Source organism: Pleurodeles waltl, chromosome 1_2, assembly GCF_031143425.1.
Source record: "Pleurodeles waltl isolate 20211129_DDA chromosome 1_2, aPleWal1.hap1.20221129, whole genome shotgun sequence".
In the NCBI taxonomy this organism is placed as follows: Eukaryota; Metazoa; Chordata; class Amphibia; order Caudata; family Salamandridae; genus Pleurodeles; species Pleurodeles waltl.
The window spans coordinates 693,520,864-693,544,216 of NC_090437.1; the positions used below are offsets into that span (position 1 = coordinate 693,520,864).

Here is a 23,353-nt window from a genome sequence, read left to right on the forward strand (position 1 = left end):
TTAGTTTCAGCTTCATTTATTTTTACAAAATACACGTAGTTAAACATAGGTTAGCAAAAGATAAATATGAATAAATGTAGATAGAAATGTTGTAAGAAAATAAATACAATAAAACCAGGAGCCCTATTTTTTTTATTTTTTTTAAACATCTTTTTTATTATTATTTCTTCAACAGTCATTTGACAATAAGGACAGCTGTTGAGATAACAGGATACACCTGACCTGCAGTGACATGATAATTTAACAACAGCCTAGGTCTAATTTCGTATTATAGGAGTTATATTCTTTAGTACACAACTATAGCATATGTTATTACTGGTGATGCGTACAGCAGCTTCTTAATAGAGTCTATTCCCCTCTTTCCTAAATTTTCGTGTGGTGGTGGAGTACTATGTAGTAACACGTGCTGTAGGGTGTGTTCCGGATGTTTGTTCATTTGTTTATCGTGGAACGCGCAAGCCCTGATTTGTCCCTTGACATGTCCGTTACCATCTCTATGGGAGCATGATCCTGCAGTGATCCTAAGGCACGGCGGTATTCCCTCCTCAACCTTACCGTTCAGGCCTTATTTCTGCGCTGGGCCAGTATCAGTCTACTAGTGTATTCTCTCTGATTATGTTTTGTATGGTTGTTTTTTTATAGGCGCGGGGGTGATGGTCGGCGGGTCACTGACCCCTAAGCTGCTAGTTTTTTTGTCGGGATTCATGGTGGGCGCTCATCATTTTTAGCCTCTAATCTTGTAACAAATGTCTCCCAGGCATCACTTCCCGTGTGTGTCTGGCCTCTGTCACATAGCCTATGTAGTAATCGGTGCTCCGTGCGCGCCCAGCGCAGTGTCAAGGAGCGACACATCTTTAGTTCTGGTGCTTTAGGGGCTTTCCAATTCATCGCAATTAATCTTTTGTACATTATGAGTGCTAGGTCCGCAAACCTATGGATATATTTGTGCTTTTTTTCTTTTACTGTAACACCCAGTAGGCAGGATCTAGGGTCTAGCGGAAATAAATGGTCCATTATTTCTGAAATATCAGCTACTACTTCCCCCAATATCTCTGCTAAAGGACCACACTCCCACACCATGTGATAAAAGTGGGCTGAGGGGGAGCCGCAGCAGGGACATAGAGGGCTGGACTCAGGGAACATACGCCTCAGCCGGGCTGCTGATAGGTACGTCTGATGGATATAATTGAATTGGGTGTATCGAAACCTGGGGTTCCTTTACAACCTGTCGAGCGTGCCCGAGGGCTTGCGACCAATCCTCAAAACCAAGAGCCCTAATAATAAACATAGAGGAAGTACCTTGTGTGGATAGCTTTTTTTCTTTAATTTATGAACAGATCAAGAGAACACACAAGTCAGTTCCTTTGCGCTTTAAGTACTGTGAATGTGGTCCAACCTCCCATGTGTTAAAAAAAAAAAAAAAAATACCTAAAACAAGCATTTGCAATGCAATAGATTTCGAATTTACTTGAGTTGGTGCTATTGGCATTGTACATTTATAACTGGACTTATTTTGCCACATTAATTGGTCAACCCTGCTGCATATCTTGGTCCTTTCTGCCACATAATTCTAGTTGCCCTGCACACAACTAAAGGGCTAGCATGCCTACTAGAATATTTTTTCAAACAAGGCTCTTAAAACACAAACTACTCTCAGGTGCAAAACAAAAGTTGCAGCCATAAGAAAGCTTACAAATATACTGAATGGTGGGATGGGTTATTACTTTGGGGTCCCCACTAGCCTAGTATAGGGACCCAGAGATGATCTAAATAGAAACAGCATGTTGTGGTAAACATGTTTTAAAGGTGGTCCCATTGTCCTAGGACCACCGTAGGCTGAGTTAGGAGCAAACATTTTTGTAAAAGAAATGTCCTGCAAAGCATTATGGGGCGAATTTCCAAGTGCCACGAATATTGTAGTATGTTGACTGTAATGCTCAGAACAGCCCCTATAGGACACCACAATAAAAATAGCATTTATAAGAAACATGATCATGTAACCATATAGTTAGCCCCAAAAGGGCATAACCACATGAAAACAGAATGGCAGAAACTTATGCAGTGCAGCCATATATTTAGCCCCTAGAGGTTGTAGTGCATTATACATTTTCAAGGCTAGCAGGCCTACTATAATGATATTACAAACAAGACCCCTAAAACACAAACTACTCTCAGCTGTAAAACAAAAGTTCCAGCTATAAGAGAGCTTAAAAGACACTGAATGGTGGGAGGGGTTATTATTTCGGGGTCCCCACTAACCTAGTGTGGGGACCCAGAGCTATACAGAAAGTGTGGCCTGCTGAAGGTTTGGGTGGTGGTCCCATTATCCTAGGACCACCACAGGCTGAGTTTTGGCCCAACACGTGTAAAGAATGCTTGCAAAGCATTATGGGGCGAGTTTCAGAGTACTGCAAATATTGTAGTATGTTGACTGGAATGCTCAGAATAGCCCCTAGAGGACACTACAATAAAAATAACATTTATAAGAAACATGATCATGTAACCATATAGTTAGCCCCTAAAGGGCATAACCACATAAAACAGAATGGCAGAAAATAATGCAGCGCAAGCATATATTTAGCCCCTAAAGGGCGTAGCGCTTCACACACTTTCAGGGCTGGCAGGCCCACTTCAATAATATTACAAACAAGGCCCTTAAAACATTAACTATTCTCATCTGTAAAACAAAAGCTCCAGCCATGAGAGACCTTAAAAAGACATTGAATGGTGGGAGGGTTTTTTATTTTGGGGTCCCCACTGACCTAGACAGAACGAGTATGTCATGCTCAATGTTTTGGTGGTGGCCCCATTGTCCTAGGACCACCACAAGCTGAGTTATAGGCTGCAGCCAGCCCGCCAATGTCATAATGTGGCAGTATGTACCACCAGCCTGTTGGCGGTACTACCACCACATTACCACCTACCGCCGGGATCATAATGACCCCCATAGTCTGTTAGGCAGAAATGTCCTTGCCATTGTGCTGTACAGAGACCATGATCAATCTGTTTCCCACAGAAGGTGGTAAGCCCATAATAACGTTGGTGGGATTCATTGCCATGGATGGGGTGGAAGGGTAGGCATAGGCTAAGAAATCAAAAAGACGTATTGTAAAATATGGCTTTATATCCTGACAAACAGTTGGTCTCTAGAAGGATTGTAAAACTAACTCTAAGGTGGACTTAACTCCCTGATGACCTGCTAGTGCAGTGTTGTGACATATTACTAGAACCTCAGTTTGAAGAGCTGTGAAGATCTGCACTACGAATCAACGAGGCCTTCTAGAAAAAATATTGTTTCTGCCAGCAGGCCTGGGGTACTTAACTCTGCAGAGGATCAAGGTCTTTCAGAAAGATTTCAGTGTGAGTGTTTAGTGTTTCTCACATGCAGTAAAAACGGTTTTACCTGGCAGATAGGTTTGTCAGGAAGCAAAAGGACAGGTCTCTCAGAATTCTCAACCATAATGTCCAGTCAAGACAAGGAATTAGGGGGGATTTTCTGGGTACCAGGAACGTGAGTAACATAAAAGCCCTATTGAGAAAAGAAATAGGCTTAGGCTCAGTGAGCTTGTCTGCTGTTTCTGCATTGCATGCTGTGCAATAACTGGATATTTTGATGGTCCGTCCAAAACCTCAAAATGTCTGTCTGCTCCTATGAAAAGATGCTGCCTTTTCATGCAAGAATGTTTGAGGGGAAAGAGCTCATGTTACCTAACTAAATATCTTTGCTCACAAGAATCATCGGAAAGGGAAAAGAGGAAAAAAATGGGATGTTCCAAGATGTCCTCCTCCCAGAGCTGAAGTAGGATGGTCTCAGCATCAACATTTGAAGCATCGATAACCACAATAAATTTATCTGGCAGATCTGAGTACCTGAGAATAGGAGCTTTGGTGAAAGCCTTCTTGAGGTTGACAAAAGCTACTCATATCAGCAAAGTTTTTTATGAACTTCCTATAAAAGTTAGCCAGTCCCAAGAAACTCTGGAGCTCTTTCATGGACTTAGGAGCTTGCCAGTATAAAATGGCAAAGATTTTATGAGGCTCCATAGATAATTCAGTCATAGATATGACATATACTCCACTTCTATTCTCTCAAATTCACATTTCCCCACTTTACAGGATAAATGGTTTTCCTTGAGGTGCAAAAGGACAGAGCAAGCGTGGACTTGATGCTCTGGAAGGGGACGCAGAGAAGATCAGTATACTGTCCAGATACACTGCAAGAACCTGGTTCAGGATGTCAGATAATATGCTGTTAATCTCTGAAAACCTGCTGAGTGTTGGTATGGCCAAAGTGCATGGACTGATATTCATAGTGTCCAAATGGTGTTTGAAAGGCTGTCTTCCACTCACCACCTTTATTTATCAGGAGCAGATAGTAAACTCCACTGAGATCTAACTTTGTGAACTATTTAGCGCATTGAATAGAGTTAAGGATGCCTTTGAGTGGAAGCCAGTAAGGTTCTTAATGATGATCCTGTTCAGTCCATGATAATCGATACAGGGTCTTATCTCCTTGGACTTTGTTATAGCAAAGAAGAGGATAGCTCCAGCAGGGCATGTTCATCGAACAACCAGGCCATTTTGAAGCTTTTCGTCCAACTATTGCTTCAGCACCTGCTTCTTGTGCTGAGAAAGAGAATATATCCTGCCATAGGGAATTATGGCTCCATGCACAGTTGCAATGAAACATTCCAAATCCCTATGAGAAGGGAGTGACATAGAAAGAAGCTTCTAGAAAACATCAGAAATCTCTTGGTAAGCTATAGGGATGAACGAGGTCCGAGCAATAGTGGCTTGGAACTGGTTTTCACAAGGTTCATGTTCCACTGGAACCCAATAGCGTCCATCCAAATAACAGTTATCTTTACAGAACTGGGAGATAAACTACATAACTCAGGCCATCCACTTGGTCTGGGGATTGTGTCATTCCAGGGAGGGTATCCCAAGTACTTTAGCGTAGTCAGGCGACATGATACGATTTATGATTTGCTTAACTCTTTATGATTGCTTCAGGACACTAAAAGAGGAACCATGATGTTGATATCTCACACAAGTTGTACTCTGCAGAAGCTTTATGATCAGATCTCTCAAACATTTTGAATGTTTGCCTAAAAATTAGCATCATTGTTCAGATAAGGGTCTTTGGAGGTGTCCCAGCCAGAGCTGCACCGGTCAAGGAACCAGTCATAAATCCTAAGGTGGATCTGTCACAGTAAAATTGACCAGGCCTTGAGGCAAAATAGATCACCAGACAACAACTCTTTAAACCTTGAGGGGTCTCTGGAGTACATAGAAGTTGAAGGACTGATGACAGGAAGGTCACAAGATCTGGAGTGGATTGTGCAGAACAGGTGCCATGTCAACATCCTAATCCATGGTGGAAAACGTCAGAAATTTTGGGTGTTGCAGCCTGTTTAAGACTGGACCCTTAACTGTAATCCAGATCTGGGTTTCCACTGTCCAAGTTAAGGGCGACTGTTTCCAGAAGTCAGGCTGTCACCGAACACTTAAATATCTGGGAGGCAAGTGCCCTTGAGAATCTGCCAACTTCTCAGGAGATAAAAGTCCAAGGCATAAAATCCTCCTTGCTGGATAAAAACGTCAAAAGATTTGAAGAGGCCAAGAAGCGTAAATCCAACAGCAAAATTCTACTGGAGCGAAAGATCAGGATAAGCAGGTGGAGGGAGTGAGTAAACAAGTGAAGAGAGTACTGTTTTGTTGTTGCACACCTTCCAACTAAATTGAATCTCTTATATAGTAACAAAACAGGAAAAGGAAATTACATCAAGCACCACACGGTAGGAGACAATGGACTGGTGAAAACAGATAGGAACCAGGGAAGAAACAGCCACATTGGAAAAGAAGGAAAGAAAGGACAAAAACCTGAATTGGACTAAATGCAGAGCAGCTTTAAAAGGAAACTGCAAACCCTCAACAAGGTGATTGCCATTTTGGGGTTGGAGGAGCAGGGAGCAGCAGCCGGGAACCCAGGAGCTCGAGAGAAGGCACCCCCATGTGAGTAAACCCCACAGCCGCAGCTGAGGGCTTCTTGCCTTTCAGCCCCAGGAACCAAAGGACCACCAGAGTTACTGTGGTTGCTATGTGCCCAAGCGGCATAGAAACTGCAGATGAGACATTCAGTCCCTTCAGCTCACCCACTTTACATATATATGTGCAAACCTCACAGCAGCTGTCTGCTTCTTGCGCCTGAGTTCCAGGAACGGCAGGACCACTGAAGTCACCGTGGTTTTTACGTGCAGAGACAGAGTGGATGCGGCATTTAGTCCCTTCAGCTCTGCCTCTTTATATGTGCACAGCACAGACTTTGGAAAGCTATTTGCCTAGACTTGCTTAGAAAGTCACTTGTCAGACTTTGAGAAATATTCAGGTTGTGGTCACTCGCCATATGTGCCCCGACTCTGATGGCAAAATATTAATCTTATACCTTGTTTTGCCAATCCGAAAAACAGGGATGTTCTCAATCAGAAAGAAGTTCTCCTTGCATACAGCCAGAAACTCATAGCTGAAAGAATCCGGAAAACCCGTGGCATAATTTATTTATGAATCCCGAGAGAGCCTTAGAAAAGGCCATGCAATACAGATAGAATTTGGTAAATCAGATTAATTTGTAAAAACGATTAAATAGTTAACATGGCAAATACCATGCTCCAGAAACGACTATTAAAAACTACATTAATGTTAAAGTATAAACTGGGATAAACGTGTCTAACATGAATTATTTTCTATTGGCAACATGGATCAAATTATTCTGAGGTTGAGCCTATATCTCTCAAGCACTGGTCTCATAGAAACAATCAGCTATTAGTAGGCATGGAACTGAATTTGATTCCTTTACATGCTTCTCAAAGTAGGTCCCAAACAATTTGCATAAAATTATTGTAAAATAAACTAATTTGCGTAATCCGTGGTTCTCCTGCAATTCTGGCATGGATCTGGCCCGCCTGGTGCTGCATTGGACTCCCTGCACCAAGCTTTTAGAATATTACTTTACAGATCATCTTTCTAGTGAAACATTTCAACCTTGATGCTTAAGGGACTGCAAGATATGCATTACAAAGAAGAGCTGCAAAACCGTTTCAGTTTTTGCAGTTCTCTCAGAAGAACACATGTGAAGTTTTGGTGGCAAGAGCACGTGTTTATCAGGAGAAATAAACTGATGTATCATGTCCGCGGCAACCTCAGGCCGGTTATTGAGTACATGACACTATTTACTGTCACACCTGCGCCCAGCGTATAACAGCATTGTGGGCGCTCTCTTGTTGCCCAGACAAAGCCGAAGCTCTCGTGTTTTTTTCATTTGGTTATTCCTGGATACAGAAATCGAAAAAAAACTAAATAGTTTTCTCAATAAATTAAACGTGTTTATGCTTTTGGGAATGGCTACATTGAAGCAGCATTCCTAATTATCAAGGCCAAATAGAGGTAATGGGGGCGTCATATAACACTTTATAGTTCCTGGCTTAGTGATTGGTTGTTCTGCCAGGGCCATGCTTCACGTTTGGAGTGTTGCTTATCCTTAGAATTTTTTTAAAGAGCGGTTGTTTTCATAGGTTCAGTGCTGGCATACCATAATTTATGTATTCACATAATTCATTCAAGTCATACAATACATTGCCTGTCTAAGGCTGTACTAGTTTTTTTCGCACAGTCCATTACAAAGTTTTCCTGAATTATATGTTTTTGTCCTGCAGTGGACCCTGACCTGGAAAACTGATGACAACAAAAATCGTAAAGATCACTTTACTATAGCAAACCGTAAACAAGTATTAACGCATCAAAAGAGGAAATTCAGTTTTGTTATTCTGCATCCATCGATACGTACCCCCAACTTCCTTGTGAGCAATATCATGTATGACAACTTCAGCTAGTTCTGTTTTTTTTGTTGTTTTTAATAACCACAGAAAAGTGCTCCTGGGACTTGCAGTTGTGTTTTTACCATTACAGCTGTGGACCTAAAAGGCCCAGGATGCTAAATGTTGTTAACCAAAACCCCATACTAACGGATGCTGTCACAGGAGGCTCTTAGCAAATGTCCACGTGTGTCTGCATGCGAGCTGTGTGTGTCTGGACAAGTCTAACCGCTCCAACAAACACATTTTTTATATTGTCACCATTTTAAATTTAAACCATGTCCTGTTGGAATCTCAGTCCACCACTTATTAATGGCCTAACCTAGATTAATAATCGTTGCCCTAGAATCTGCCAAAACATTCAGAATAGGTGCTGCCGCACCCATTACTTTTATAACATCAAGTAGGTAAACATAACTGGGATGCCTTTGATAACAATCTTTTTCGTTTAACCAATTACAAGCTAAACATGAATCTACTTGTATTAATTATCTATGTACTGTACACATAGTTTTAAGATGATTGTGGCCTAAACAAAAGACCTTCTTGTTCCTGTGCTTGTTTGCGGTCCGTAGGCTGTATTATGAGAGGAATCTGTTGTAGGTTACGCTTCTGAGAACCTGCTACATGTGGTCTGGGCCAACATTTATTTTACTTATTTTTTAAGTTTTTTTGCACATCTCCATATTACTTTGCGGCCTTCACTCAGTGTTATGAATGCATTGCACAGGGCAGACTGATCATGAAACTGTTACAAAGGAGAACAGCAGGGATGTCTGTCCAAGAGCTGCCTTGAATAGTCCTCAGTGGAGCTGGATCTTTTGTGATCTTGTATGAGAGAATGAGGGATTGGTCGACTGATGGGGATGAAGTCTCATCCTGCTGATGGGTTGGATAACGTTTCAGATCCTGGTGATGATTGCATGGTCGAGCAAGGCTTCTTTGAAGAGAGCGGTTTCTGAAGCCTTCTCATACGTGAGAAACCTTTGTTGAGCCCTCAGGTGGGGTCCGGCACATTGGTGACTTTGCCTTCATGTTCTTTTGTATGACTTTGCCTTGTGTTATGATCCACTCTGTGCCATACATGATGCTATGTAATGTACAGTTCGTTTCTGGAGTCAATCAAGGCCTGCACCTACAAAGGACATAAAATCAGGGCAGAAGGCATGCACTTTGCCTTGATCTGGCCCAGAACAAAGAGTAAAATGCAAATGATCCTTTGTCTTGTATACTACATTTCTTTCCTGTTGTGCTCAGTGGATGCATTATCAGTGCAATGATGTGAATGCCGGTTAAACTCAATCAGTCGGCACTTCCCATTTCATACCCATTGCAGATTTTGGTGTAAGGGGTGCTTAAAAAAGATCGCCAGCATTGCATCATGAGAGAGTTTTGGTGGGAGTATTGGGACACTTCATTACCCCAAAAGCAACATGCTAGAATGTGGTTATGATTCACCACATGCACCAGGTTAAACTGTGTACTACTGCGTTCTTGATAGGATTTCATGGCCCTCTAGTTTGTTTTGTAGGTCACCCTCCTCCCTGCTGAACTCTTGGTAAATTAAGAATATGTATTTTTGTAATTGAAGAATGCATTCTTCAATTTGGGGGCAGAGGCCTTGACAGCAACACTTGAAATAAAGGGATGAGCGGTTTGTGGTGGTTACTGACCATGATTAGATGGCCATATAAGTAGAGGTGGAAGTGACAACACCACCAGAGTATTGAGATTGCTTCTCTTCAATGTGGAAGTATTGCTCTTCGGTGGGTTCAGAGCTCATCTTGCATAGGCAGTTATTGCCTTCTCTGCAAAGGGTTGTTTTTGTGACATGACAGTTACTAGCCCAGTGGCGCTAGCATCCAATGATAGTTCAGAGTTCTTTGATGGGACGAAATGCTAAAGTGTCATTTCTGTTAATCACACATCTTTTGTGGCTTTAAATGAAGCCTCATGTGCCTTCGACAACTTCTCTGGACAATACTCTGGAACTAACCTAGAGTTAAGATGTCAGTTAAAGACTTGCTGGGTTCTTTCAGGTTCTGACTTCTGAGTTTTGCAGATGTGCACACTTGTACGAATTATGCATGAATCTCCTCGGTTTAATCTTGCAAGGTGCATTTCCTTTCAAGTTCTTTAAGTCGGGCATGGAGTGTATCCATAGATTAATCTAGGCTTTGTGTGTCCTGGCACATTAAAAGAAACTCATAGATGGGATTGACCAGTGGTGCAAAGTGTTATTCGATGCGGCCACAGCGGTGGCATCGATTGAGTCATTCTTACCTCTGTAAGCATACAAGACAACTTGAAGATACCCTCCCCCACAAGGTGTAAGTGCCTGAGTGTCTCTTGGTTTCGGTGAAATCAGTAGCAGCAAACTATATCTCAGTGCATTCAGTCTGGAGTTTCCATTTGGGGACTTGTGTGAGGGCCTGCAAGATATCTCAAAAAGTGTAATTGCCATAGTGAATTCAATTGTTATGCAGCACAATAACACTAGGAGGTATACAAACAAATGTGAATACCTCTGTAATATTGCACTGAAAAACAGGAATAACAGTAACTTGGTGCTTAATATTTAGTCTGTGCAGATGTAGCCACTTGAAGTCTCTGCATAGTGACAGTGAGGGTTGAAGTCACCACACTGTTCCTTCCGCTCCCTTTTTAGGCTATGCCGGCGACAGCGCATGCACTATTGCTTGCAAGATTCTATTCTGTACAATAAAGGGCTTGGAGCCTGTCCATTTCTTACAAATTGTTGTCTTCAATGTCACTCTTTTTTGCATCCACCAAAATTTTCCAGCGCAGGCCAAGTGTTACTTCTGTTCCTTTCCGTGAAGCATGGACCACGCACAGATTGATTTGACTTAATCAGTGCCCATCCGCTTCTCCCGACGTGATTGATGTACTATTTCTTCTACCCATTTTCCACTCTCCCTGCCTCATCTGATACTCCCTCTCTCCTGACCCGCACCTTCCTTGTGTTGCTTTTCCCATACCCACCTCCTCACGCTGTCTGTTACTGCTGGTACCCCCGCTCACCTCCCCCCTTGTGGTGCGTCCCCCCTGCTTTTCTTTTAACATACTGCACAGGAGTGCGGGCTGCAGTGCAACATGGCTTAAAAAAAGCGTAATGACACTGTCAAAGCTAAGCTAGCCGTGACATAGCGTTTTTTTTTCTTGACTTTAAGCAGTGTTACACAGCAACTCACACTGCTGTGCAACATGTCTTTAAAACATTAACAAACCAATAGATCTTGCAAAGGCAAGACTTAATTGCTTTGGTAATGCTCCCTTATATTTGAATAAGGGAGATAGCCAGACTCTAATCTCACTCTTCAGGAACGCTGAGAAATGCCTCAAACTTGGTGCTAGAGTCATCTTGTGGATGGCCGCTATCAGTTCAGCAGTTGAATTAGCAAGGACTGCATGCTTAAGGGCGTTGGTAAGGAACTCTACTCCGATGCTCGAGAGCATAGTTGGCGAAATAGGAGGTTGGGCAAAAGACTTTTATGGACAATGTGGGCAAAATCTAAGGGCCCCCATCTTCCAGGGGTGCTCCCATGGGAGTGTGACCTTTCACTTTATCTCACTGTTGTGCATTTTTGTGTCTAATCCTTTCACATGAAATTCAATGTTTTTTGGGTTCATAGACCTGAATTAGCAAAAACATGGGTAATAAAATAAAAGGTGTGCAATACCGGATTCCCCAGAATTTTCCTTGCTCCGGGCACCCAAAATCCAGAAAATGTCATGGGGGCTGCAGGCATTAGGTGAGGTACGTAACTCTGATGGGGCCACTAGGGTGCCCTGAAACGCTGATGGTTAAATGTGGGGTGCAGGGCCGGACTGGAAACCCAAAGCAGCCCTGGTACATTATGTCAGACCAGCCCCCATAGAGTTAATGGTGAGTGAGTCTGAGCCCTACAGTGGGGCAGGGGGGCAGGATCTCCCCCCTAGAAAATGTTGCAAAAAATTGCAAAACTTGTGCATTCTACAACCCATTTTTCATTACATATTCAATTGTATTGTTTTTAAAGAATAGTAAATGTTGACCTTGCAGTGCACCAGGATACAGCAATCTTTATCCAGGCTCTTCAATGAGTCCCTCGCCATCACCTTCTAACAGTGCCTCTCATCTCTTCATAGCCCCTCTCACATGTATTTCATTTGTTTTATAGCGCATCTCTTACCAGCATCAGGTGTTGGCGCACTTTACATCACACACATACAATGAATCATACATGTTTAAATTAGTGTATAGAAAATGTTACATAAGACAAAGGGTAGGATTCACTTGTCATCCATTCTGATAGGCATTTTTAAGAGTACTTTGGGGACGCAAAAACTCAGGATTCAGAATGTAACACAGGGGTTAGGTTAAAATAATTTATTTCTACCCAAACAAACCTTTTTTTAACAAAATTAGGATAATCAAAGACTGGGAAAAATCATAACTTTGTAACCTCTACCATGCAGTTTGCATGCAGCTCTTTGATGGATGTTCACAGCTCACTGTGCAATTTTGTGATTGTAACTTATGTCTGCACAGTAACAAAATGACCTCTGCAACAAAAGCAGTATCCCACTGAGCACTGCACATAAAAATACTGTTCTGTGATATGTATAGTACTCCTACTTTGCAGCAGGCATATTAACCCTCTGTGCTACTTTAGTTAAGTCAAAACTGCCACTAGACAAAACTCCAGTCTCTTTCTCCAGCAGTTACATTGATCACCAAAGCTATTGTGCCGTATTAATTATTGCCTGAAAACTTTTGGATATGCAAGGAACTCTGCAGTGCTTTTAAAACAGCTGCATTGCTACAAAAATGGTCCACCCAAGTAGCAAAAACAGCCCTTTCACCCTTCTGGCTCGGTCCGGCCAGTTGGCCCTAGCGGGGTTTGGGCTTATATCCTTCCGAGGCATATCTTACCTCCTGCGGGTTAAACCAAACAGAAACGAGGGAGGAAATTGAAATTATCATTTACGTGCTGGCATATGCAATAATGAAGTCATGGCTGTCAAGTGGCTAAGGGGTCTCGCTTGTCTCTCACCCGTCAGCAGAGATCATTTCATTGAAATGCACGTTTACTTGGAGTGCTGTCAGCGGCACTGCTAGCGACCTACCTGATTACTCCTTTTGCATATTGATGCACCAACTAGATACCTGTCTATAACTAGATAAGCTCTGCCCTTGCCTTTTTATCTGGACTTTTCAGTGTGCGTTACAGGTACCGTGACCTCACTCCACCCTAAGTGAAATAGGTTTGGGCCCCTTCATAACAATACATTCCGCTCGAAGCAACTCGTGAAAGGTGTGTTAGTTGATCACGTTTGTAACTTTCTTGCATTCGTGTATTACACATCTCTTTCTGTGTGTAGTTTTGTTTCTGCTTTCATTGGTATCCTACCATACGATAATATTCTTTAAGTTTTTTAAATCTATATTACTGAAATTCACCGACACCCTTGAAGTCCTGTCCAGCGTCGCTTCACTTCACATGGGCTGTGCTGACACTTTCCATTGTGCGTGATCGTGGAGAACGCACGCAACAGGATAAAAGCAGAGGGCGCGGGCCACCAATTTCCATCCAGGCACTGGGAAAGCTCCTTCGAGGCTCTGCACAAGAGATGAGGAATGCTGACGTTCCGTTCACATTGTGTAGGCCACACATACGCACTTCAGGCCAGATGTAGGAAGCATTTTTCTAGCTGCAAAGGGCTGATTCGCTGAATCGGCCCTTTCCGACTAGAAAAAAGCTTTTTGGGATGTACAAAGCCCAAACTGCAATTCGATAAGTTACCGAATCGCAGTTTGGGTTTTGCGATTCTGTATTAGGAAGGGGTGTGTCAAGGGCGTCCCTTCCTAATACCGAATCTGAATGGTATGTAGAATCGCAGTTAGCACCAATTTCAAATTGGTGCTAACCCATTGGCAAAAGGGAAGGGTTGGAACCCCTTTCCCTTTGTGAATGTATTCAAAAACATTTTTTCAGAGCAGGCAGTGGTCCCATGCCTGCTCTGAAAAATGAAAAGAAAAGAAAAGTTTTGTTTTCAAAATGCATTCCGTTTTCCTTTAAGAAAAACGGGCTGCTTTAAAAAATAAAATAAATAAATACTGCTTTATTTAAAAGCAGTCACAGATATGGTGGTCTGCTGTCCCCAGCAGGCCGCCATCCCTGTGAGTGCTGCCATTCCCGATGGGGTCTCAAATTGCAACCTACCTCATGAATATTCATGTCATTTGGCACCCCATTACGAGTCGCACAGTATCACTGACACTGTTGTACATCTGGTTTTGCGAGTCGCAAAAAATGGATCCTCGTACACGTGGCCCCTAGTTATGAGCGAGCCTGCAACCGAATTACCTCTACTTCAATAAATATAAAGTTGTGCTTTAGACGACATGGACTGCGGTATAACGCGCTACGATGGTAAATAAATATCCATCTTCAGCAGTTTCCCAAGGTTTAATACACGCAATCGCTTAGACCGCAGCATTGTGTGTATTCCCAGATTTTGTTACCTCATTCTGAACAGACGATAGATGTCAGTGTACCACTGTGTGCCTGGTCATTAAACCCCCTTCCATCCTCTCACTGACAGCTTCGTGGCGGAGTAGAACATTTTAATTAGAATGTACAGATCAGCGTAGCGTGGACGGCTGTTTCTGAAATGAGATGTTGTGAAGCAGTGATTTGTACCAATTAAAAAATACATCTTTTTCAGAAGTTTCGGTTTACGAAAGAGATTCGTGATAGGCACGTCATCCACGAGCGCTTTGTGCGGGATCAGATACCTTACGTACTCCTGGGAGTATCCCTGCTTAGACTGTGGGGTCTGTTTCCTGGCCAGTGGGCCTGTGCGCGCGCTGGAGGGCGAGGGGCCTTCCCCAGTAAGCAGACATCACATAACCTGCTCATAAAGCTCATTTCTGACAGCTTGTTTCAATTTCTACTTCTGCAGTAGCAACTGTAAATTACATCGGTGCCAAGGAAACTAAATGCTCTCGTTTTCTGCTTCATTTTGTTTATTTATTTCATGTTTTGTGTTTTTTCTTTATTTCAGACTTCGTGCAGTGCGCATTCAGATAATCACAAAGCTGCCAAGAGTCGTCCGCTATGATCCTCATGCATGCCTGACTGAAAACGCAGTGTTCATGAACATTGGACATGCCTTAGCACCGCCCCAGGGGCGCAAAGATGTCATCGGCTGCCAGTGTGGCCAAGAAGCAGCACGCCATGAGCCTGCGGGGAGTGGACTCCGAGACCCGCACGATAGTCTTCAAAAATCACTGGGCTCAGGTAATCGATTGAAAGAACGCACAGGTTTGCCTACATGCTGCTTGAGCCAAATGCGCTGCTGCAGAACAGGTATGAGGTTACAGCGATGCCAATGCAGTGCCAGGGGCCACGCTGGAGGGCATTGTCACAGTTCCTTCTGCAGTGCAGGGCCATTTTACCGTCAAGCTTTACTAGTTCCCAAGGCAGGACTGGCCACAGTATTAACTTCACAACATGTGTGCACGCTTCTCCAAAAGTGTTAATGCTAAAGGAAATCGTGTTTGTAAAGATAATTTTAGATGGACATCCTCTGTGTTGTCCCCATTACCAGTTACAGGCATGTTTGACCAGCTCAACTTCACAGAGCACAGGGCTGTGCAGGAAATCTCGAGGTATCCTGCTAGGGCCGTTCAAGGCATCCCAGCCCACCCTTCTTTTTAACTTCTCTTTCTTGGAGTCTGCGAGGCACTTCATCTGTGGTCCCATGGCACTGTAAGCAAGTATACTGTAATTCTCAGTCTTTGCCAAGTAAGATGTCATTGTGACACTAACTTGCTCCACCAGCGCAGTGTTTTCAAGTATTGGAATTCGGGCATTTAGCTAGCTCAGGTGCTCGTTTCCCTAAACATGTGCCTTTCATACCTGTAGGTAGCTCAGCCCTGTGTGAGTGCCCTGGGAGGTTGGCACAACTCTGTTGTATTGATGGTATACATGTTAATGGACAGTAATTACTTCTTAACATTAAATCACAATTCGAATTTAAGGATAGAGGTGAGCTGGTCTGTGGAGGAAGGGAGGGAGATTGATGACGTCTAGATAACATTCATTTTTGTGCGGTTTTAGTTATTCTGTTTGTTAGTGATGCTTCATGAAGAGGCAAGCGCCATGTTTCCAAGCTCCGCCCCATCATTTTCTTTACTGAGATCAGTGTCAGAATTTGTAACGTCCAGCAGGAATTCTGATGAATTTACAGGGAGACTCACAGCCTCCGTTTCAATAGACCTTCTGTGTCACTCTTCAGGACACACCAGAGACCGAGACACTACAAAATAACATGCCGTGGATGCACGTTTTCTGTGTGGATCTTGACACTACAAACATCACCCTCTTGAGCAATATTTTCGCTGTAGATCCCGAAACCAGTAACATACTTTTGATGCCTGTTTTCTGAGTGGATTCTGACGCCATGAATCAACATGGTTTCACGACTACAAAATAGTGATGTGTGTTGTCTGCATGAATTTTGCAACAACAAAGTCTGTTTGGGACTGCACAGTAGTTGAGATAGCCTTTAATCAATCTAATTAGCTACGTGGAGAATAAAAGTGAGCTAGGCCTGTTACCTAAGAATACTGGAAGTCCCCCCAATGCAAGGTATTGAGAAGGCCCCCCCACCACATCTGCTTATCAGAGGTCCCCCAATACCAGCCTTCATGAGTCCTCATAGAGCTGAGCAATCCCACAGGTTAAACAGTCTCACAAGCCCTGGATTTAATGAATAGGGTTAATGTTCAGAGACAACAGAAAAAAACAAGCTTGCATCTCATGTGCAGCCCCAATTCACAATCTGGCTAACTCCCTATAGATATCTTTTTTCACCCATCCCCTTCCTATAGTCACTCTTCTAAAGCAGTGTGGCCCGCGTTCAGTGCTCTGCATACTATGCACAATTCTTACTGCTTCTAAACCGGCATAGTGAAAGCATAAATTATAGTCGCTGCTGCTACAATCGCCAGCTTAGGCAATACATTATGGTCATAATTGATGGAGTATAATGCCTGCATGTTTTGTGGACTGCAGCAGGCACGCATTGGATACATTTCAGTGCTACCATGTGTGTCTGTAACTTGCATGTTGAGTTTCTGATCTGTGCTCAAACATTAACCACAACCAAATGTTGTCAACCTTTTCATACTTGGACTTCACAATAATCCGATCAATATGAACAAGGATGCAGTGAGCACTGTTGGAAAACTTTTTTTTTGACCCAAGGACCTGCCCACATCTACCAAACCACCACATTGAAGCTTACATGTATGGCAATCTTTGCTGCACTTCTCAGAGAGGCTCAGTCTGTGTGCAGTAGGGTCCTTTCTTTGGTGAAGTCTCAAAGGCTGATGGACTTTTCATCCTTTATGGGTGACAGTTTTAGAGATCTGTTAGAGGGCCACATTCTCGACATGTGGGTGGTTGGCAAAGATTTTATTATAACATGTAATACATAATTTTGCCTTGAAAATGTAGATCGTAATCATCAGACAGAACATGGCCATCGTATGCTTCTAGAAATAAATACACCCATTGTCCAGTGCCAGATTATGTTGACAGTATCAATGTCTCGAACAGGTAGCTTGCTCCCCTGTAAAAACAAAATAATAAAAATAGAAAACAACACACATACCCTTCTCAGTTGCTTTCCTCATAGATAGTTCATGGCTTCTTTCATGCTATATCCACTCCTAGTACCAAGCTCCATTTCCATATAATGGCAGAGCCTGCTTCACTCTTAGGAGCTGCTTTACTAAAATATAGTGCAATCCAGTGTAGCAACTAACGTTGCTGTTCTGCATTGTGCTAGGAGGAGAAAGGAGTGCAGAGCCTTATCCACAGTCGCATGTGGCGCTGCTGCTCTGTTCCCGAAACCTGGTGCACAAACAGACTACCTAGAGCCAATGACGCACCTTTCCACCACAGAGCAAAGGTGTGTGTTATGTGTAGCATCGTTTTTGTACTGGAAGGGTTCCCAAAGTTAGGAGAAATTAAAAGATTTTCCAAGTTTAGCACCTGCTTCAAGGAGGAATTATTTTTTGGTGCAAAGCCCCGACTAACAGTTTTGGTATTAAGGCCCTTACATCAAAATCCATAGGTAGTGTTGTCGGAATGCCCATATACCACCCATGGAACACCTCTTGACATAAAGTGCTTTTGGATTACTATAAGGGCTAGTTTCCAGAGTGAAAAAAAGATGTGATGGAAAGTAAATACTACATCATAATTTGTGGAGGGTTGCGTCGCTTTTTACCGGCCCAATGTCTCGATGAGCCTGCCTTGTCTTCAATTACAAGTTGCCCAGGATAAACCACCATTATTTCCTTGCCCCAGAATTAACATTATTTGGGGGTCTGGGTAATTTTTAGGGTGGAGAAATATTGAGGATTACAAGACTTTAAAGAAAAACATGCAGGAATCTGTGTTTATATACCAATTCCTGCATGTGTTTTTCACTGTGTTTTGGATTTTAGTAGCTGAAATCTCCATGTGAAACACCACAACTTCTAATTTAGCTGGGCGCTGTAACTCCAGTTAACAGGCTACTTATAACCAAGGCCCTTTGGTTATTAAAAGTGCAGGACTTGATTTCAACCGTCTCCTGTGCTCTGTGCCTCAGTGGCAATGCAAGGGTATTTATGGCCCTAATACAAGCAAGGAAAAGCCACCCCTTTCCATGTTCTCGTTTTAAGCTGTAAGAAATAGCCAATATAGTCCTGGTCCCTTGATATACCTCTGTAAAAAAAAAAAAAAAACATGACGTCTGGAGATTTTCATTTTTGATTCGTTTTTCTGGATCATTAGAAAGGTAATTTTGCTTGGTTAGTCATTGCTAATCCAGGCCAATTTTGTTTCTGAATGACATTATCAAAAATGGCAGATGCGTTGCAGTGATGATGTAATATTTCAGGAACCATGAGACCTTTATACTTCATTTTGGTGTCAAAACATACGTTTTGGGGGTCAAGTAGTCTTATAGAGACCAAAAATAACTCCTCAGAGCAACCCTTCTGCCATTTTTTTAAAATAACCACTGTATAATGATCTTTTGGTATTTGGTGATTTATTTCAGTACTGTTTTTATTTCATGTTTTCCATTAATTCAGATTCGTAAACATGAGCGAAGCAGGTGGTAGCAGAGGTTCTTTTCCTCCTGACAGAATGTTGCTAACTACAAAATCTGAGGACTCCTTCAACAAAAAAGAAATGTGTCATATGCCAAACTAATCTGAAAGAAAAACTAACATTAACTGCAGCTGGACAGAAGAGAGTTCGAGATGGTGCAGAAATGCAACAAGATGAAGTTCACAAAAAATTGAAACTGAAGGGTGAAGAGGATTAAATATGTTATCATTGTAACAGCAAGTGTTACAAGTCGTATACAAGGGAAAGAATTGTCAAAAAATAGTAGAAACCAGTGAATCACAACAAGAATCTGAGTCTTCTGAGAAAGCGACGACAACCAAACCCAGTGCCCATCCACTTGGAGGTGGATGATGGGTAGCCATCAATCTTCTAACAACTGATCAGAAAGCAGAGGATCTTCAATGTGTTATCTGTGGTTCAGCCAGAACAAGATCCAAAGGGATTGATGAAAGAACAAAGTACAGAGTATGTGAGTCTCAAAGGGCAAACATGTTTTTATCTGCAGCTAGTTTCTTCCACAATGAAGTTTTCAGCTGATCTAAACAGCAAAGTGAATGTATTTGCAGCGGATATGAACTGCATGTGTGCATATATTCAAAAATAAGAATGTACAATGAGCTCCTAGCAGCAACATAACCGCCAGCCTTCAGTTAAGTTTGCACTCTTTGAAAAAGCAAATTAAGTTTTAAAGCCACTCTCGAGTGCTGGCTACGGGTTCACACTCAGTGAGATCAGAAAAATAACAGTCAACATTGATGAAACTGTATTGATCCATAATAATGAAATTAAGATTTTTCTGGTGAGAATGAACAGCGACAGAATTTGCTTTAGTCAGTCTAACAAAAAGAATGAGCCACTAATGGTGTTCTCTGCTGATTTGACTTCTGAAATTCTTGCTGCCAAAATAGGACCCCAAGATGTAGTAAAATCAGCAGGAACCATTTTAAGAAATGTCCTGAAAGATTTAGATTTTGGACTTAATGGCATATTTTCTGATGCCCCAGACCTCTGCAAATCATGGGAGTCAAAAGGTATGCCTGATGTTGTCTTAACCTTTTTTACATCATTGTTTAATATAAGCAAAGCAAAACTGTTGCAAACTGAAGTTCTTGAATTCGGAACAGAAACTGACAACATTGATGATGGCTATGAAGATAGAATTGTAAGACGATCGCATGAACCGACAGGCTTATGCTGTGCAAATGTACTGTCTTTTCCAAGACATATTTTAGGAATTACATCACAACAAAAAGAAAACTGCACTACACGTGATGACTGCCCACTCAATCTATGACAAGGGCAAAAGTAGAGAGCTAATCACTTAAATGACTGGGATTGGTGTATCAGCAAGTTATAATGACCTATTAGAGCAGGAACTTGTTAGAAACTCATTGCTGTAAAATCTTGTGAATCCTACAACACACCACATCCAACTCACTTTACCAGGAAAGGATTTACAATTGCTGCTCTTAATAATTTTGATTATGAAGACAGCTCTTCTTTGTCTGGAACGTGCAGCACACATTATACTGCCATGATGCTTTTTCAAGACTGTACCTATGAAGTAGCTGCTGAAAAAAAGCTGTGTCAGACGTAGGCATAAACAAACAAATCTGCAAACTTATAACCCAACTGCCTTGCCAACTTGTGCAAAATCAGTACAAACCATCAACACATCCCATCCTACCAGAAAGTTTCAAAGTGGCTGAGCTCATGGATCTTCTTCTACTTGATACTGTGGTCCGCAAAGATGATTTAACTGAAGTTATCATAACCCTTGTTTGGTGCGGACTGAAGGATGAAGAAAAGCCACTTCCTTTGTGAGCTTGAATTCATGTTCTGATCTCCCAGAATATCGTCCCACTGAAGAAGTTTGGGTTTTTACCAGTAATACCACCTCCAGTCACAAATTACCCAACAGTATACACAGCTCTTAAAAAAAAAAAAAAAAAAAAATGTCCATGATCAGTGCTCAGCTTGAACACCAGCCTATCCTGCCAATTTTCTGAGATGAGATGAAGGTGTTTTCCATATTGTAGCTGACATTTCTGTGAGCAATCCACTAGAATTTGATAATCTTTATCCAATGATGGACGTTTTCCACAAGACCAAAGTTGTGTTGCAGTGTGCAGGAAGTTATCTCAATGGATGTGGCATAGACGATGCACTTATTGAGGCTGAAATCTTTGGAAGCAAAACTGTCCAGTCAGTATTGAGCAGAACTCATTGTGTTTGTTCATTACAAGGTACGCACATCGGACCTGAGGCTATAGAAACATTGCGTTGGACTGCCTTCTGGAACAAGAATGACAAATTAGGTTTTGCGTAACTTATCACAGAAGTGAACAAGGCACAGGGTGCACTTCATTCAAAAGACATAATGCAAAGCTAGGCAATTTTCAATACACTCAGTTCAAATCAAAAACCATGAAAACCAAGTTTGTAGAGTTTGTCAAAGAATGTTAAAAAAAATCAGAGCTTTGCTAGTACTGGGGAAATGTTCTACACATGATAGCTCTAGATAAAAACTTGGTACATGCTGATCGGGAATGTGATTGGGAGCTGCACATGAAGACTATGGAGTCACTGATTACTGTGTTTCACAAATTCTATTGTATAAACTACCTGAGTTACTGTTCCTGGTATTTGGAAAGAGTGAAGACGCTAGAGGTGGAAAAACAATACCACTACAGAAAATTTATTGAAAGACATTTTGTAGTGAAAGACAGAGAGGGAAGTTTCAATGCTGTGGATTTAAATATAAAATTGGAAAAGACGATCCAGAGATCACAGCGAAACTCCGGGGGAATTGATGGTCAGGCACGTAAAAGTGAATATGTTGCTCAATGGCAGCTAGTTTACCATGAAGTCCTTTGTATTTGCAATGTTTTCAGAAAGATGACAAATTCAAAATGAATGGACCATGGTGAAACTGTTCCTTACCATGAACTTGTGGGAAAGAGAGGGGAACGTTTTAATAAACATTTTGACAGCCTTCTTCATTTCATGCTGCAGCAAGGAAACCCATTTAAAATGACTGAGCCTGTGCGACTACACAACTTCAAGACCAAGAAATATGTGATTAACAATATAAAGACACATCTACTAGATGTCCTGGAACATGGATCGAAAGTATACGCAGAACTGAAGCAGGAGAGATTTGTATTGAAAGAGAAAAAGCTCTTTGACATAATCACTAAAGCTAAATTTCCACACTTTAATTGCCATAGTAGGAGTTTCGTCCAACCAACCACTACAAAACAAGTTACAAAAAACAACCTTTGCATGCACATAGAGGGCTAGATGTAGCAAAAAAAAGGGGTGAATTTATCAAGGACGTTCTGTTGCATGATCTTCTTTCAACTAGTGCATTATTTGATGGAGATACTGCAACCAAATCAGTGAAGCACAAACTAGTACAAGAGCTTGAAAAAAACCTTTCACCTGAAGAATTTCAATTTGAAAAGGTGTCTTCATTGAAAACTGCTGTTGTTGTGGACTGTATGTCACAATTGCGAAGGATCAAGATTTCATCCATGCAAAACTTCATAGAGGTAATTCAGACTGTTCTACAGATATTAAAGTCCGTGTGCACCTTGCAAGAACTGCACATTGTCTTTGACAGTTATCTTTAACTGTATGTCAAAGAATGTGAGAGAATCAGACGAATGTCTACAAGTGGAACAATTGAACTTGACAGCATCAAAAATTCTACACCTATACCTGTGCAACTTGATAAATTCTGGTCAACATCGAACAAGATGAACATGGAGTTGTTAACTCGCCAAAACATTGCTGATGCTTCAGTGAACTCTGAATTTCCAATTATTTATTAAGTGGAATGATTGTCAATGTGGATTTGGTGCCTGCAGAGAGATATTCAAAACGTACTGGCCATATTGTTCAAAAACTTAACAGCAAATTGGAGGAAGCTGACCTTCGTGTAATGCCACATGTTGAGTGGGGTCTTTGGAATGTTCTGATCAAATCATTGTACTGTCAAATGACACAGATGTTATTATTGTGCTTCTTAGATTTGTTTTGATGTTCATAAGTCAAGAATTGTCAGATTTATGGAAATGTAGTTCAACAGGCAACAAAAGACACTTAATCCCGCTACATATTCTGTACAAGAAACTAGACCCGGAGATGCCAAATGTTCTTATCAAGATGCATATTCTTACGGTCTTGACACTGTGAGCAAAATTGGAACAAAGATTGGAGCTTAAACTGCTGAACCTGTGAAGTTTCTAAAAGGATTTGCTGAGACAGAAGTAGAAT

The 23,353-nt window shown here is 41.8% G+C and overlaps 1 protein-coding gene across 5 annotated transcripts in view; it reads left to right on the top strand.

Moving 5' to 3' along the window:
- FHIP1A (FHF complex subunit HOOK interacting protein 1A) overlaps nt 1–23,353 on the top strand; it is a 349,320-nt gene that overhangs the window by 128,130 nt on the left and 197,837 nt on the right. For all 5 annotated transcript variants that reach the window (XM_069242647.1, XM_069242648.1, XM_069242650.1 and 2 more), the window contains one exon: nt 14,943–15,178. In XM_069242647.1, the coding sequence (XP_069098748.1) occupies nt 15,077–15,178 (102 nt within the window). In that variant the 5' untranslated portion in view covers nt 14,943–15,076. The remainder of the gene's footprint in view (nt 1–14,942; nt 15,179–23,353) is intronic.